The following is a 15,151-nucleotide window of genomic DNA, read 5'->3' as shown; positions in this document are numbered from 1 at the left end:
ATGATGATAATTGAGGATAAGCAGCAGATGGCGTGGCATCAGTTCCACATTTTTGCCAGTGAAACTATGATTTGAGGAACACGCCTACGCAAAGATGAGGGGAATTAATAAAAGCCATTCATGTTTAGGGTGTTGTTAGCTTTAAGTACTTTGGGAACCAAACAACCTAATCATTCAAGCTCCCGTTGTAAAACAACCACACAGGAGAAATATAGTGGATGAAAAGCAGAAGTTAGCAGACAACTTTTGGTCAACTTCGCTACTGCTTAATCAGACAGGACATCAGTTCTCCAAGGCAACTCAGGAAATCATCTTAAATTCTCGTTTATTTCATAAAAGTTCACAACCCAACAACACAAAATAAATTGCAAAGTTCGAAGCAAAATGACGGGAAAATCGGCTCGTTCATAGCCTACATGCCATTTATCGGGGAATAATTGGGCTATGAATAGGGGGGGGGGGGAGTATTGTGTCTTCAGCTTAATGCAAGTATTTGTGCTCCTATTACTATCACTTTATTTTATGTCAAACTACTATTTTTTCCACATAACATTACAATTAATTCATTTTACTGTAGTTTTGCTTTGTTGAATCGCAACTTTTTTTGTTAAGTTATGACACATGTTTTAAATGCAATATTTTTCTGTTAAAATTACTTATCCTTTTCCGCAGTGTTCGAATTTATTTTTTGTAACCATTTGGACTGTATTCTTGTAATATCCAAACATATTATTTGCAATAATTAAAAGGGCTACAGTATGTTGTTCAAAAATTTCGAATATATTATCATTAAATTATTGTCACATTTAAAAAAAATCTTCATATTTTTCGAATTTATGTGTACATTTTCCAAAGTATAACTTAATTCTTGTAATATTACTTTAGCCTCATAAATATTTGACTTATTTCCTCTTTTGTACTATAACAAGATTGTTTTTGTAAAATTGTGACATTATTCAAATGATTTTTGATGCAACTTTCCCTGCGAAAATTACAATCTTTTCTCATAACATTTTTTCCCCGTTCAATGATTACGTTCTCATACTAGAATGTTACCTAAATAATATTATTATACTTTCTCACACAATTGCTCCTTGGTTATAGCCCTTTGATTTCATGATTATCCTTAGAAATTTACAACTTTTTCTTATTAATATAGTAATAAATGTTTGCTGCTTTCGCAAAACACAACTGCCATAATGATAATTTTACATTTTTACACAAGTGCTACCTCGTAATATCCCCCTTTCCTGGTAAAATTACTACTGTATTTTTGCAAAATTGCAAGTTTCTTGTAAGATCATAACAATTGTCTGAAATTGTATTTATTATTGCAATAACTTTTTTTTTTTTTTATAAATCTCAGTGGCTCTCAATCATTCAGGCATACAAACATGGCAGTCACAACAACCATAACATTAGGTACACCTGCATGATATTTAATACAGAAGATGTGTTGACAGAAGACATTAAAGGCATCAAATACTTTATTGATTAGGACTCTTTTGACCTGATCATCACTGTGTTTTATTATTTTTTGAAAAGCTGCTTGATAAGTAGTGCAGGTGTACCTAATGGAGTGTCCCTCGAAGGACTCGTGCCACGGTGGCACAAAAAATGCGCGTTACGTACACGGAACTACACCGCCTTGCGTTGCCATGACCACGGTAGTTATATTACACGTTTAAACATTAAAGCGCGTCTTTTCCCTCTATGTGTGAACACTAAGTTCCAACCCACGTCGCTAACCGCACTCACCGCCATGGAAAGCTCGCGAGCCCCGCCGCGGCTAGCTAACTTTAGCTCGGCTCTTTAGCTTGGCCCGTATGGACGTCCTGTCCTCGGTCGTGACCAGGCCGGAGACCGCCCGCCACTCACCATCCGTTGTGTCTCTCCGCTCCACCCGGCTTCAAACACTGAGGACGCCGCGTACTAAAAACGCCTCAGGTACCCTTCAACCCCGCACCACCATGATGGTAACGCTTCAAGTCAGCGCCTACTATCCTGTTTTCTTCTTCCTCTCCCGCGACTCGTGAGACACCCACCTGTAGTGACAGTCGCTGCGGTGGCTGCGTCCCCGAGGAAGGGTAAACGGTGGTGATGTTTGGCGAGGGCGGTCACCCGGGTCGAGCAGCTCCCCTCGCGCGGATCCCAGGCTCGGCTGTGACCGAGAGCAGCGCCTCCTGTGTGTGCGTGTATGCTCGCGTGTGCACTGCGACGATGCTTCAAGCAGCGTGCGACGCGATTGGTCGAGCTGAGCGGAAGTGGTGCTCGCTTGCTCAGCAAAGGGGGCGAAGAAGTTGGGGGGGGTGTGAGGCGTTCAGGACCTTCGGACTGCACGGTGTCGCGATCACGATTACTTCAAAGTGCAGAAGACACCAAAGACGTTTGAGCATTTATTTGAAATAGCGGATATCCACCTTAGGTGCATGAAGTACGCTCTTTGTACTGGGAAGTTTTATGCAGAACGTCACTTAACCAAATCCAGAAAACAGGTTAGTGGACTTCCTGTGTATTTTGGTCTAACAGCCATGACTGACGTGACGTCCACACAGCAATGGCTTTGTGCAAACAGATGAATTGATCACCATGGATGACCCCAAGGATCACGAGTTCAAAGAATAGCTAACCACGCAGTCAAATAAACTCCAAATATCATAATGATTAAATCATGATTCACAATTGTGAAAATCTATAGGCTATGGTCAATGTAAAACATAATTGATCGATCATATTATAATATTAATTTAATTATTCGAAATAATTAACACCACGTAACATAACTTGATTTGTACAGAACCAGATGTGAACCAGAACAACAAATTTATCAACCATCTTTGTTGTTTATGTTCGTCTCAATGCTTTCGTCTGATCAGGGACAGTCCGACTTCCCACTTTCGATGAATGTAGCATATTTCCTTGTTGTGACTCGCCAGTTTCCGTATGACGTGACACGATCATGAAAAGAGATATTAAAAAGAAGGAAAAAGTTGAGAATCTGAACTTTAGATGGTCTTACAACTATCAGCAAATGTTAAGTAATTATGCAAAAAGTTAAAAGTTTTCAAAATATAGCATATTTTGCTCGTGGTAAAGAAGGTGACTATATAGATAAAGTTTGATTGGAATTGACCCGAGAAAAAACAGAAAACACATTGTTTGATCCACTTGTTTAAAAATATATTTAAACAGCTTCATCCTGTTGTAGTTTTCCACGGAAGCCCCGCCTCGTTTTTTTTTCTTTCTCTTTCTTTCTTTCTTTCTTTCTTTGAACCAAACTGTACCGAATGAGATAACTTCCCGTCTAGTATTTCGACAAATTGCTAGTTGAAAGTTATAACCTCGCTCATTTTTGTTTAGGTTTCACTATACGTGTGCGGAAATTCCTCTCTCATGACGCACATTGATCCGTCAACTTTACAAGTAAGTCTCTTTCTGGTCTTTTCATACCCCTAGGTATATTTCATGTCAGAAGTTGTAGAGTACTTTAACGAATCATACTTTTGTTTTGTGTATTAGTTCCCAGGACTACTGGATGTTTATCGTCAAAATCAGGCCTGCAATCCACTTCCTGCATCAATGGCTGTTTTCGACACAGAAATGCTTCGTGCTATTCATCAAATATCAGAGGCTCTCGGCAGCAGTGAACGCACGAAAGTATTCTACTTGTGTGAGACTTTGGACACCGATAATACCGTAGCCCATATGAAGGAGACGCTAAAGTCCAAAGTCATGAGTTATGACACCGGAAGTCTGTTTTTGGCTGAGCTCTTGCTGCATTTGAGAAGGTATGATATCCTTAGGCAGGTGTTTGGGTCCGGCAGGGATGAAGTGGAGAGGGCATTGAGATCCAGACAGGTTCTGTCCAGATTCAGGTGAGACAGATCTTTACAAGATACTTTTTTTTTTTCATTCACAGTTTTAACAGTTTTCACCCTTCACATTTGACACGTTTGACATTTGAAAGCAAGGAAAGTATCATAGATGTAATTATCATTTCCCCTTTCTATGAATTATTAATGTCACACCAAGTGTTTAATACATTATGAAACCGTCTGTCGTACTAGTTCATAATTTCATAAAGACGATTTATGCTTGCACGGTAGTCAGGTAGGAACACAACTGGCAACTTTTTGTATACAAGCCATTAAAAAAAATTGAGATTCTCTTATGTCCCACTTAAATATTCAAGTACTGTATTCACATCTGATTAACGTGTTTCTCATTTCGTCTCTGCTCCCTCACGCAGAGTACTAATGGCTCATATAAGTGAAGACATGGCCAGCGAGGATGTGAACAGTGTAAAGTTCTTACTGGGTAGCATACTACCTCGTGAGAAAATAGAAACTACCACGGTAAAAGAATGTTGGAATGCATTCCTGCGTTGGCTGGGACATTTGTTTTTGCCACATCAAATACTTTTTGTCAACACTTTCACTTCTCATTCTGAACATTTCCCAATATGGCAGAACTTCCTGGACGTGATTATAGAACTGGAGCACCTGGATAAGGTTTCCCCCAAAAGAGTGGACTTTCTGGAAGAATGTTTAAAAAATGTCGGCAGGGTTGACCTGGCCAAAAAACTGAAAATGTATAAAATGTCAGGTGAGTGGCGCAGTATTTTCCCTGTAGTACTTTAGCCAAGTGCTCACTTAAAGTTTACAGTATACTGTAGCTTTATACTGGAGCTTGTCTACATTTCAAGTGACATGGCTATGATTACACTGATGGAACGCATAGATAGATTGGTAGAGAGATAGCTAGAGAGAGCATTAAAAATTTGAATTAGGTATTGATGTGTGCCGATATTATGTTCAGATCAAAATATAAATTTTAGGGTATTAGGGAAGTACTCCAGGGGAGGAGGCCTACGTCATTCATACAGTAATTTAATGAACTCATTCTCACATGCTTTGTCGGGAAATTAGTAATAGTGTACTGCTTAAAAGATGTTTTCACTTTACTGTACTGACAGCAACGTTCCCCCACCCTCATTGATTTCCTGTGTATATCTGATTTCAGTGAACTTACCAATACCAGAGGAAGTGGTGCACCATGCCTGCCAGGTAAGATTCATACTGATAGTATTAATGGACAAAAGTATTGGGACACCTGGAAAACTATTCTACTAAACTACTCTGTGAGCTATTCAATAGATCGATAAGTGTGTCCTGAGACTTTTGTCCACCTTTCGCTGCTCTGTTTTAACCCATGGTGAGTTTCAAACTTGTCTGTGCTTTCATCTGTGTACCAGAGTCCTGTAACTCAGTACACGTTTACCAGTGAGCCCAGAGGAGTGTGCCTCATTATAGACTGCGTGGGTAATGATGGAGGTGAGATACCAAGCGCCAGTCGACCTTAGCATGGAAGCCCATTCCTACCAGGGGGGGAAAAAAAGTGTTTGTTTATTTTTTATTTTTTTTACTGTCAAGCCTTTTTCCACCAGTGGGAGAAAAAAAATGTTTTTTGTTTGTTTATTTTTTTCTGTCAAGTCCCAGAGTGTGTGTGTTTGTTGGGGGGGGGGGGGGGGGGGTTATGTTTTTTTTTTTTTTACTGTCAGAAGTCCATTCCTGCCAGTGGATTTTGTTGTTTGTTTTGTTTTTTTTGTTGACCATTTCTATCAGACATCCATGCGGCGTGCACATGCGCAAGCCATCCATCAGCGAGGAAAGTCTGAAACAGTTTACATGAAGGCCATGTCTCACTCAACGGGAATCTAAAAGTTGATTTGTATAATTTAACTTGTCAACGTTTTCTTTTTTTAGGAAAAGGGCTTCTGAAAGAAACACTCGTTTTCTTTTATTTATTTATTTTTCGCTGGCGGTAATGGGCTTCCATACCGTAGGTTGTTGGATATTAATTACAGTATAATTCAATTTGACTGCAGTACCACAATACACCATCAGAGTATGCCGTTTCTCTTTTCAACATCCGTCAATTCCTATGGTGGTTCAGCGGTGCCTTGAAATAAGAGTTGAGTTAATTCTGTGACCATGCTCTTAACTGAAAATACTGTGTTTGTCTATATGTGACATTTTTTCATCCTCAGAGATGCTGGCGCACATGTTTAGGTCACTCCACTTCAACGTGACCCTGCACAAGTGGCTTGGCCTGGTCGAGACCGTTTCAAGGCTCAGAGGGGTCTTCCGAGGAAATCATCACCAACAAGACGACGGTTTTGTTTGCTGTATCATCAGTCGCGGTACCGGCACTCACCTCCTGGCAACAGACACAAACTGCGAAGGGCTGCGTCTCAAAGATGTCCGCCGTCTTTTCACCGGGGACGCGTGTTCAGTACTGGTTGGCAAGCCAAAACTGTTCTTCATCCAGAGTTATAGTGTACCGGCGGTCCAACCCTGTGCCAGAGAGAACCACTGGGATGAAAACCTAGAGACGGATGGTGGTGGTGGACAGTTGGCTTCCGATTGTCTCCCGTCAGATGCGGATGTGCTCTGGAGTCACTGCTGGACTGGAGAAGATCAACTACGGCAAGGTCAACACCACTCCATTTACCTCAAGGCTTTGACAGACGCCTTAGGCAGGAGCCAGGGAAGGTACGGAAACATTCAAACATCCCCGCTACTCACAAAAAAAGTTAGGGTGAAATTGTATGAAATTTACTATAACCTTTATAGGTCAACGTAATTAAACCAAATTAAAACAGTTCTATGTTTCAAGGAGCAGAACTGCAAAATTCACAACATGTATTTGATCCATGAATATGTTAATACAAGAGGGTGTCAAATTGTACTTAATTTTTTAATGTCCGGTTCCGTTTTTCGCTACTTTTTACCCAAATTGCTCTCCTAAAAATGTTTTTCTTTATTGACCATTGAGCAGTATGACGTGCATTGAAAAGTTCACAGAAGGTCAAATCAAGTTCACCTGTAAAAGTCATGTCTTACATTCAATCCCAAAATGTTACCTGAAAGATGACATTGACCATCCCTAACTTTTTGTGCGTGTGCATGCTGATTCCATCCCTTACTTTCTATATTCTGTTTTCTATTTTGTAGTGCTAAACAAATGTTTTTGGGTGTGTTATTCTAACAGGAGCAGACATGTGCTCGATCTCCACAAGGACGTGAATAGAGCCATCTTTGAGCACAACAGGAGGCGTCCTGGTGAAGAATATCACATTGACCTGAAAACCACGTTAAGAAAAGATCTTTACTTGTAGACTTCCAACCACTTGCTCATTTCATCGTTGTCAGGCATAGTATGGCACTGCCACTAACTACTGCAAAGCGGAGCAGATAGTGGCAGCTAACATTAATATTGCGCATACAAAAAATAAATAAATAAATATATATATATATATATATATATATATATATATATATATATATATATTTTTTTTTTTTTTTAAGAGCGGGGGAAATATTCCGAGAGAAAAAAACTCGAAAATTTGCCACTTTATAAAGTGCCAAATTTGCAACTTTGTAAAGTGGCAGATTAGCGAGAACAAACCTCAGAAACTTATGAGAACTACACGTAGCGTACTACTCGACTGTTTGTGCCAATACTTTTCGGTCGGGTTTCCAAATAAGGAGATAGTAATTGCTTTAGCAGAGATTAACCATATGACGATAAGCATTCACTCTTTGACGGACGATCAAAAGCATTTAAGTAAAACATTTTCAAATGTATATTTACTTGTACATTTATGTTTCCAGAAGTATTATTTACACGTTCATGCATTTTGGTATTTTTTTGTATCTAAATTGATGTGTCGAATTTGCTGCTCTCCATCATTCACTAGCCTTTACCTAAAGTATGCTAGCATCTGATTGGTTAGTGTTAGTCAGCTGATGGGGATCAGGAAGTGTTGTCGATCGAGCTGCGGTGAATGACGAGTAAAGTTTAAATTTAAGAATGAATTATAAAGTGTCCCATTAACCAGCAACAAATCCACACATGATTAGACTTTAGCTACGCTACGTGTATTTCTCGTAAGTTTCTGAGGTTTTTTCTCTTGCAAATTTGCCAATTTTATAAAGTTGCAAATTTGCCACTTTATTGCGAGTTTTTTCTCTGAATATTGCCCCCGCCTTCTAAAAAAAAAAAATAATTATACGTGGCTAATACACCGTCGTATTGGATTTCAATGAGTAATGGCATCCCCACAAAAAATATATGATTAACTTACCTGATCGGGTCCCTCTGCCTTTATTGCTCTAAAATTTTAGCGATTTTTCTTTGCCATTTTCTACACTCATAACATTTTAACAAAAAGTTGCTCAAATGAAGTAAAAGTACTCACCACTTTATCATGGAGAGGGACAATGAAGGTGATGCGATCATCAATGGCGTTGTGTTGAAGTGAATATATATTCCAAATAACTTGTGTATGTAAAAATATTTTTATTGCTTATGTAAGGAGCAGGCACTTTTCCAGTCACACTAAATTGCATTTGAGGTTCAATGGCAACAGTTGCACTTTTCAGTTTTTTTTTTCTTCACTGACACATAAGGCAAGCTAAAGAAAAAGCAAGACTCACTTGTTGAGTTAGTCGTTGACGCTCACTGAGGTGAGGTCTCAGAGACTGCGTCAAGTTGGAAGTTTCTTTAAAATGTTGTTTGACATGTTGTGTTCCACTATACTGGCTAAATGGTGACACCTGCTGGTAAATGGTATGTTTTGTCATTTCTTCCATGTTCACTTAAATCACTTTTAACAAGACATTTTTTTTGTATCACACAGACTTTTAAATTTCCATTACATAATGTAACTTGTATTTATTCAGTGTGCCACTTTTCTTGCCACGTACACAGTGCAGCTAAAATCATATTTGTAGTGTTTCATACTTTGTAATGTTAAACTGTATATGGCACTGTTTTGCAAATGTACATTTCCCCATTGTGTATGTTCTAATATCATGTGATATGCATTTTACAGCATATTGTTTGCGATATGATGTGCCCGTATTGACTGAACATTTATGACGGTTCCAATAAGAACTGGAGTTGAAGTTAGTACAAACACTGCACTGACTAATCAGATGACATGATATAGTTGAACTGCACATGTTTCACATTTGTTTCTTTTATTGGGTTCTATTTCAATCATAGTTAGTAGTATATTTTTATATACTATAAATATAGTAATTCCTAAACACTTTCCGGAGAGGGTCTTATAAGCACAGTTCATAAGAATAACTTGTGAATTTCTCTTGCATACAAAGTCAGCAGTTCCAATTAAAACGTTTCACTGTGACCAAATAAAGTAACAGTAAAAGCCTTGACTTGGTCTCTTTTTAGATATTTGGAATGTGTGTTTTTACTATATTACATGATGTACTTTATGACCAATGCAGCACACATACGCGTGCACACACACACAAACAAATAATATTTTTAAAAAAAAATGCCCCATCACATTAACATACATTTTTATTTTATGTAATCGTAAGTCTAGTAATCGTTACATAGGTCACGCCGCGCCTTAAAGGAGGCTGATATGTTTCGCCGCCATCTTTCTGCTACGAACACCCAAAGGAGAAGAACTTCGCGGACGTAGTTAGCCTCTAGTGGTAGTTGCAGATCGTCGACCGCCACTTACTGGGGGCCAGCAGGTGGCCGTCGTAGAGTCCCGTGATTCGGGCTCCAGCAGCTTGTCTCACAATTTGCTCACGCTAGTTTTTGCTAGCTGCTTTTGTTAACCACTCTTGCTAGCTTCCTTCTTCCAAATAATTGGTGGCAATTGGTGGTAGGCTCGCATGTGCTTCAAAATTGTTGCATTCTATTTCACCACTAGATGGCACTAAATTCTACATTATCTTTAACAAAAATAAAAGTCACAATTGTTTTTGAAAAGGAATGGGGTAGATGCCACGGACTTCCGGGTTTTACACAGCAGTTTCCAACACTCATCAATGGGAGGAAGTCTCGGCTTCCTGAAATGCTTCGGACACTTAGACAGTACACACTCCCAGCCTCGCACCCGTCGACGGGAACGCGCAACCGAGGGGGCACAAAGGCGGAAGGCTCAAGTACTGTCGCAAACCGGAAACAGAAACAAAGCTGATGGGTGAAAACCCGGACGTCCCGCCTCCCCCGTGGCATATAGTCTATAGAAAGATAAGTACAATTCTAACCTACCCCTTGTTACTTTTTTCCTATTGGTTTTGAAGGTTTCTTAATGTTAAACGTTTCCCTTGTTTGTACCGTGTGTTAAAAAAAAAAAACTCTACCATCGTAATTTCGAATGAGTATGCCTAGCTGCACACTTTAAAGAGAAAAGTCAACCCAAATGTATTTTTAATATGTTTTATGCATTCCCACTCGTCTAAATATGGTATTTTGGTGACTATCGTGTAATATGAGTTAAGCAGCAAAATCCAGCATTTTTTTAAATCAATGTCAGAATGCAGCCATTTTGCCCTTGAGGATTAAGCGGTTAAGAAAGTGGACGGGGTTGCTCAGGTCTTAAGCAACAACCAATCACAGCGGGTCTCATTTCCAATCACTACATAGGCCAAATCATCATCGGATTGGGGAGCGTTTGTGGGACGCAATAAGCAACCCAAAAAATTTTTCAAAATTGAGCTAGTGCATATTGCATATGAATGTCAGTAAAATGTATACATCCTGCTCAAGAAACAAAAAGGATTCATTTTCAATATTTTATTGATTGTTGTGGACGCCAACTGACAAATACCTGAATGCAATAAAGTTCACAAGTTAGTGTGCGGGTTCACATTTCAAAACATGGACTACAATTCCTCTTACCTGTTCAGACATGGAGGAGCCTACCAAGGATGCCAATTGAGACACCTGCGATTACGTTTACAGCACTTTTGAGTGCAAGGGCAAGGGAAATAATCCGGCACGCAGTAAGGCTGAGGGCAATTAGGTAACGGGCAAGTGGGAATCCTGGGACAACCAGGACAGGGAGGGCAACTAGTTTCCATTGACTCGACGCCAGACTCAAGAACCACATCATGGGACAAACTTTCACTGTGCTGCTGGTCGTAGGGTTTAGCCACATGCCTCATTGGCGCTAAAGCCCAATACCGTTCGTCAGCATCGGCATCAGACTCAAGTTGACTGTACTGCTGTGGATCCCAACTAGGTGCCTGACTTCGAGGGGAAGCCCTGGCTGACACAAAAGGAGGAGCAAAGCCTCCTTGTCTAGAACCATGTCCTAATTAAAAGGAAATATGAATCTTTTTTTTTTTAATTATTATTATTTTGAGAGGTCACAGATTTTACAGGTGCTTACCCTTTGCATGGGATCCAAAGGCTAACAGCCAGAGCACAAGCACGCTATAAAAAGAAAAAGAAAATGGGGAATGAACAAACAGATAAATTAAATACCAGCATAGACAAAGCTATTAATAATAAAAAAACTTACCTTACACCCAAGTCACAAGCCATCAGTAAATGTGGTTGCCGAGTTCTGCTTACTTGGCTTCGCAACTTCAGCTTGTTCTTGTGTCCTGCTGTTACTGATGCTGTCAAATACACTGACCCCTTTTAAGCACCTGCACCAATCAGCATCATGCACTCAATGATTACAATCAGGTGTGCAGGAGTTGATTCATTCCAAATCAACGCAAAGAATAAATAAATGGCCATGCATTCCAAACACAAATCCGAGTGAAAATGTTATCAAGGAAAATACAAACACAAAACAAATATACAGCCACAAATTTTCAAAATGATCTTTTTGAATCGAGAAGTCCCCTTCAAAAGTATTGAAACAGCAAGTTCAATTCCTTTGTTTGTGTTGTATACTGAAAACGTCTGCTGCTGCAGAAAGCTTTTATTGTGAAGTTGTACTTATTTTATTGATCAATTATTGTTTTAATATACTAATAAAATTTAGTTTTAATTTAATATTATATTTATGTATGTGTGGCTAACTCAGGCCTCAGGTTTAATCTGTTCCAATGAACATTATTATAGTTAACGGAAATGAAATTATAGTTAATGAAATAAAACTAAAATTAAATGAACTGTTAACGAAAATGTTAAAATACAAATAAGAGTTCTTAAAAAAGAAAGAAAGTTAACCTTTTTTTTTATGTCCTTTGTTTTCATGCATGAGTTCTCGGGGTCTGTGTGTATTTATTTCAGAATTACTGTGCGACCGTAGAGAAAAAAGGTTAGAACAGTTGTTTGAGAATTGTTTTTTTTCTTACTTTATTCCACAATAATGAGTTGTTTTTAATAAATCTTGCACTCCACAAATTATTTTATTAAAACTAACACTAAAATGAATAACTACATTTAGGAAATAAATAAAAATACAGTAAATAAAAATAAAATAAATATCTCAATAAAAAACGAACTAACTGAATTTTAAAGACAATGGTCAAAATGAAGTAAAAACTAACTACGAAGAAAAGTGCATATTTTCCAAATGGGAAGAAGTTATGAAAGAAAAAAAAGATTTAATCCAAAAACACATTCCACACTCAATATACATATTCATCAATCTTTATAAACAGAAAACAATTTCAGTAATACATATCATAAAAGTACATTTCACTTATTTAATTTAGGGGCTGCAAAACATGACTAACATTTATTTCCCCCTCATTTTAAGCTTTCTAAATACATCTGTCGCCGTGCTTATTTCTAATTTCAAAAATCTTAATTGAAGAATTGTCAAGTAGGGATGGCAGAAATGGAACACTACGATCAAATCATTTGGAACAATTGATTCAGAAAATGAAACGATCTTTTGGAACGTTCGAAACATCTCCCCCCACACACAGTGACATCTGGTGGCCAACTGTAAAACATCACATTCAAACAGTAGAACAGTGTTGCCAACTCCCCACTCAGTAAGGAAAGTAGTTATTGGGTGTCTGTCATCCCCTAATTTATATAATTACCAATCAGCATATAATTGTAATATAATGGGAGAGAACCCCCCCCCCCCCCCATATGTATAAAAATACAAATGAGCTTTTTGCTGCCGATTCTTGGTTTGTAGTTTATTTTGCATTTGAAATAGATTATAATTTTTCAAAACAACGATTTAAATGCTTTGTTGAGACCCACATTACTATCACAATTACTTATTTTTTTACATTAAGTATAAACTTAGGTTGGATATATTTAACATTTAATAGGCAATTTCATATCGCGAAATGGTAGGATTTTATTTATTATTCAATTTTAGAAAAGGGGTAACATGATCACTGTTCCCTTGCTGAAACAATAACTGTGACGTTTCTAAACAAATTTGGTGCAGACCTTGGTACAAGTTCCGCCTGGGTTTCGGGACACACCAAAACACACTATTATCAAGTGAAGTATTCATCAGCATGGATAGATGATAACTTCTCTTGTTTCTCTTTCTCACAGCACTGTTGTGAAAAAAATTGAATATAGAAAGATACCGAACACTACGACTTTTTGTATTCTGTCCTGTATGATTAATGAAAGTCCGGTGGCAGATTGAGCAAGCAAAAGTCGACAGCGGGAACAACCAAAGTGTGACTTCTTGCGTGTTTTTCTAAATTTCCCTTCTGAGTGAATCTTTGGCCACACACTGAGCAGGGAAAAGGTTTCTCTCCGGTGTGCGTTCTTGCGTGCCTTATTAAAGTTGTCTTCTGATTAAATGTTTTCCCACAAACTGAGCAGGCAAAAGGTCTCTCCCCGGTGTGTGATCTCGTGTGCCTCATCAAACCGATCTTCCACGTGAATATTTTTCCACAAACTGAGCATGCGAAATGTGTCTCTCCCGTGTGTGTTGAGGTGTGTCTTCCCAATTGCTCCTTATGAGCGAATCTTTCGCCGCAAACGGAGCAGACGAAAGGTTTCTCGCCGGTGTGTGTTCTTGTGTGCCTTATCAAGGCTGTTTTCCAAGTGAATTTTTTACCACAAATTGAGCAGACAAAAGGTTTCTCCCCACTGTGCGTTCTCATATGTCTTTTCAACATTGACTGGTTGAAAAAAGTTTTGTCACACTGAGAACATTCCACGTATTTGTCAGTATGACATGTGGCGTCATCTTTGGAGTGTTCCTCATCATCATCAGTGTCAGAGGAGTGTGACGTTATGTCGTTGTTATCTGATAGTGGAGCTAAGAGGCCATCTACTTGTGACCCTCCACCTTCGTCGTTATCGTCGTCTTCACTCTTTAATGGCAACTTGGTGATATTGGCCTCCTCCAACCCTTGGAACTTCTCTCCCTCCTGAGTGATCCTGTGTCCCTCCTCTTCTTCTTTAATGGGAGGGCACTCCTCCTCTTCTTCTTTAATGCTCCACTCCATCTGCTCAGGATGAAGGTCTCCTTCACCGACGTCTGCAGGACACAACAAGGTGTCAGCCTTCAGTCATATTTAAATAAATAAATCAGAAATTCGGCCAGGCTATGTAAACTTATTAGCACTACTGGACACATCAGTGGTCATACATATTTTAGTTCTGTCTAACTTGACGATAATAAGTGGCAGGCAAAAGCTTTTTGAATTGCATTTTTGCTCAAAAACGTGTCTACGTCTATGTTTGCATTTACTTTTTTTTTTTGTAAACAAGTGTTCCAGGCTCATTCACTTACTAATACTCTTGTGTTTACCTTTTTCAGGTGTATTTATTACTGTAGTCTCTTTCTTTCTTAGAAGTATTATCATTCATTTTTAATTGGATAAATTCTCCGAGTGTGCGCCACCTGTCAATTTTAAGAGGTTTAAAGCGATAATCGAACTGACTACAATCGCAAATGTGAGCTGTGTAAACCATTACACATCAATTATGATTAATGATAATAATGATACAATAACAAGCTGGTAGCCAGTGAAAGTGAAAAATTTAACACACCTCCGTGTAACACAATTTGAGGCTTCTTGAAAACATCATCCAGTAGTTGACGTTGTCGCTCGTTCTCGTCTTTTGCTCCACAAACTTTCTCCTCGTACTCTTCTTTCACATTTTTGGTGCACATTTTCACACGATAACCATAACGCTCGACACTCACTTGATCCCTGCTCAGCGATGTGTCACGAAGTTTCACGAGAAGTTACAAAATGCACCGATAAGAATTTCATCTACAAGTGAGCGAGTTTGCAGACTGCGCAGCCTTTTGTTTACTTCCGGGATATAAACGGAGAAGTGGAGGATACTTCCGGTTAACGTCGGCACATTTTAGTGCATTACTGCCACCTGCAGGTGAGAAGGTCGGAGAAGACGAGTC

At 38.8% G+C, this 15,151-nt stretch overlaps 3 protein-coding genes across 8 annotated transcripts in view; 1 reads left to right on the top strand and 2 right to left on the bottom strand.

Annotated features, from left to right (window-relative positions):
* LOC147164633 (hyccin 2) overlaps positions 1-2,248 on the bottom strand; it is a 34,009-nt gene extending 31,761 nt beyond the window's left edge. For 3 of the 4 annotated variants that reach the window (XM_086090733.1, XM_086090735.1, XM_086090734.1), the window contains exon 1: positions 2,046-2,248. The gene's annotated coding sequence lies outside the window, so the exon portion shown is untranslated. The remainder of the gene's footprint in view (positions 1-2,045) is intronic. The other variant, XM_086090736.1, reaches the window with a different exon arrangement.
* Positions 1,757-9,245, top strand: LOC147164632 (CASP8 and FADD-like apoptosis regulator). Of its 3 annotated transcripts, XM_086090740.1 has the most exons (9): positions 2,322-2,495; positions 3,361-3,423; positions 3,520-3,875; positions 4,250-4,355; positions 4,470-4,605; positions 5,023-5,066; positions 5,255-5,333; positions 6,050-6,554; positions 7,054-9,245. In XM_086090740.1, exons 1-9 carry the CDS (start codon positions 2,430-2,432, stop codon positions 7,178-7,180), a joined length of 1,482 nt encoding a protein of 493 aa, XP_085946866.1. In that variant the 5' UTR covers positions 2,322-2,429; the 3' UTR covers positions 7,181-9,245. The 3 variants fall into 3 exon arrangements, with proteins under 3 accessions (XP_085946865.1, XP_085946866.1, XP_085946863.1); XM_086090739.1 differs by lacking the exon at positions 2,322-2,495 and adding an exon at positions 1,757-1,947 and having other exon boundaries at positions 4,250-4,605; XM_086090737.1 differs by having other exon boundaries at positions 4,250-4,605.
* Positions 9,246-12,202: 2,957 nt separating this feature from the next.
* LOC147164631 (uncharacterized) lies at positions 12,203-15,032 on the bottom strand. Its single transcript, XM_086091757.1, has 2 exons — positions 14,779-15,032; positions 12,203-14,263 (listed from the first exon to the last, which is right to left on the bottom strand). The coding sequence occupies exons 1-2, from the start codon at positions 14,900-14,902 to the stop codon at positions 13,392-13,394; spliced, it is 996 nt and encodes a 331-aa protein (XP_085947883.1). The 5' UTR covers positions 14,903-15,032; the 3' UTR covers positions 12,203-13,391.
* Positions 15,033-15,151: the final 119 nt, after the last annotated feature.

Source organism: Leptonotus elevatus, chromosome 12 (assembly GCF_054856555.1).
Source record: "Leptonotus elevatus isolate MCC_2025b chromosome 12, RoL_Lele_1.0, whole genome shotgun sequence".
Taxonomy (NCBI): Eukaryota; Metazoa; Chordata; class Actinopteri; order Syngnathiformes; family Syngnathidae; genus Leptonotus; species Leptonotus elevatus.
The sequence above is the reverse complement of the archived record's forward strand: the minus strand, read 5'-3'. Positions and strand labels throughout refer to the sequence as shown.

What these genes read in the sequence shown, in the direction of transcription:
- LOC147164632 (XM_086090737.1), top strand. Translation starts at nt 2,430, where the DNA reads ATGAAGTACGCTCTTTGTACTGGGAAGTTTTATGCAGAACGTCACTTA. An exon ending in GAAAATGTATAAAATGTCAG is followed by an intron (nt 4,606 to 5,022) that starts GTGAGTGGCGCA and finishes ATCTGATTTCAG; the next exon opens with TGAACTTACCAATACCAGAG. An exon ending in TGGTGCACCATGCCTGCCAG is followed by an intron (nt 5,067 to 5,254) that starts GTAAGATTCATA and finishes TCTGTGTACCAG; the next exon opens with AGTCCTGTAACTCAGTACAC.
- LOC147164631 (XM_086091757.1), bottom strand. Translation starts at nt 14,902, where the DNA reads ATGTGCACCAAAAATGTGAAAGAAGAGTACGAGGAGAAAGTTTGTGGA. An exon ending in TCAAATTGTGTTACACGGAG is followed by an intron (nt 14,264 to 14,778) that starts GTGTGTTAAATT and finishes TGTGTCCTGCAG; the next exon opens with ACGTCGGTGAAGGAGACCTT.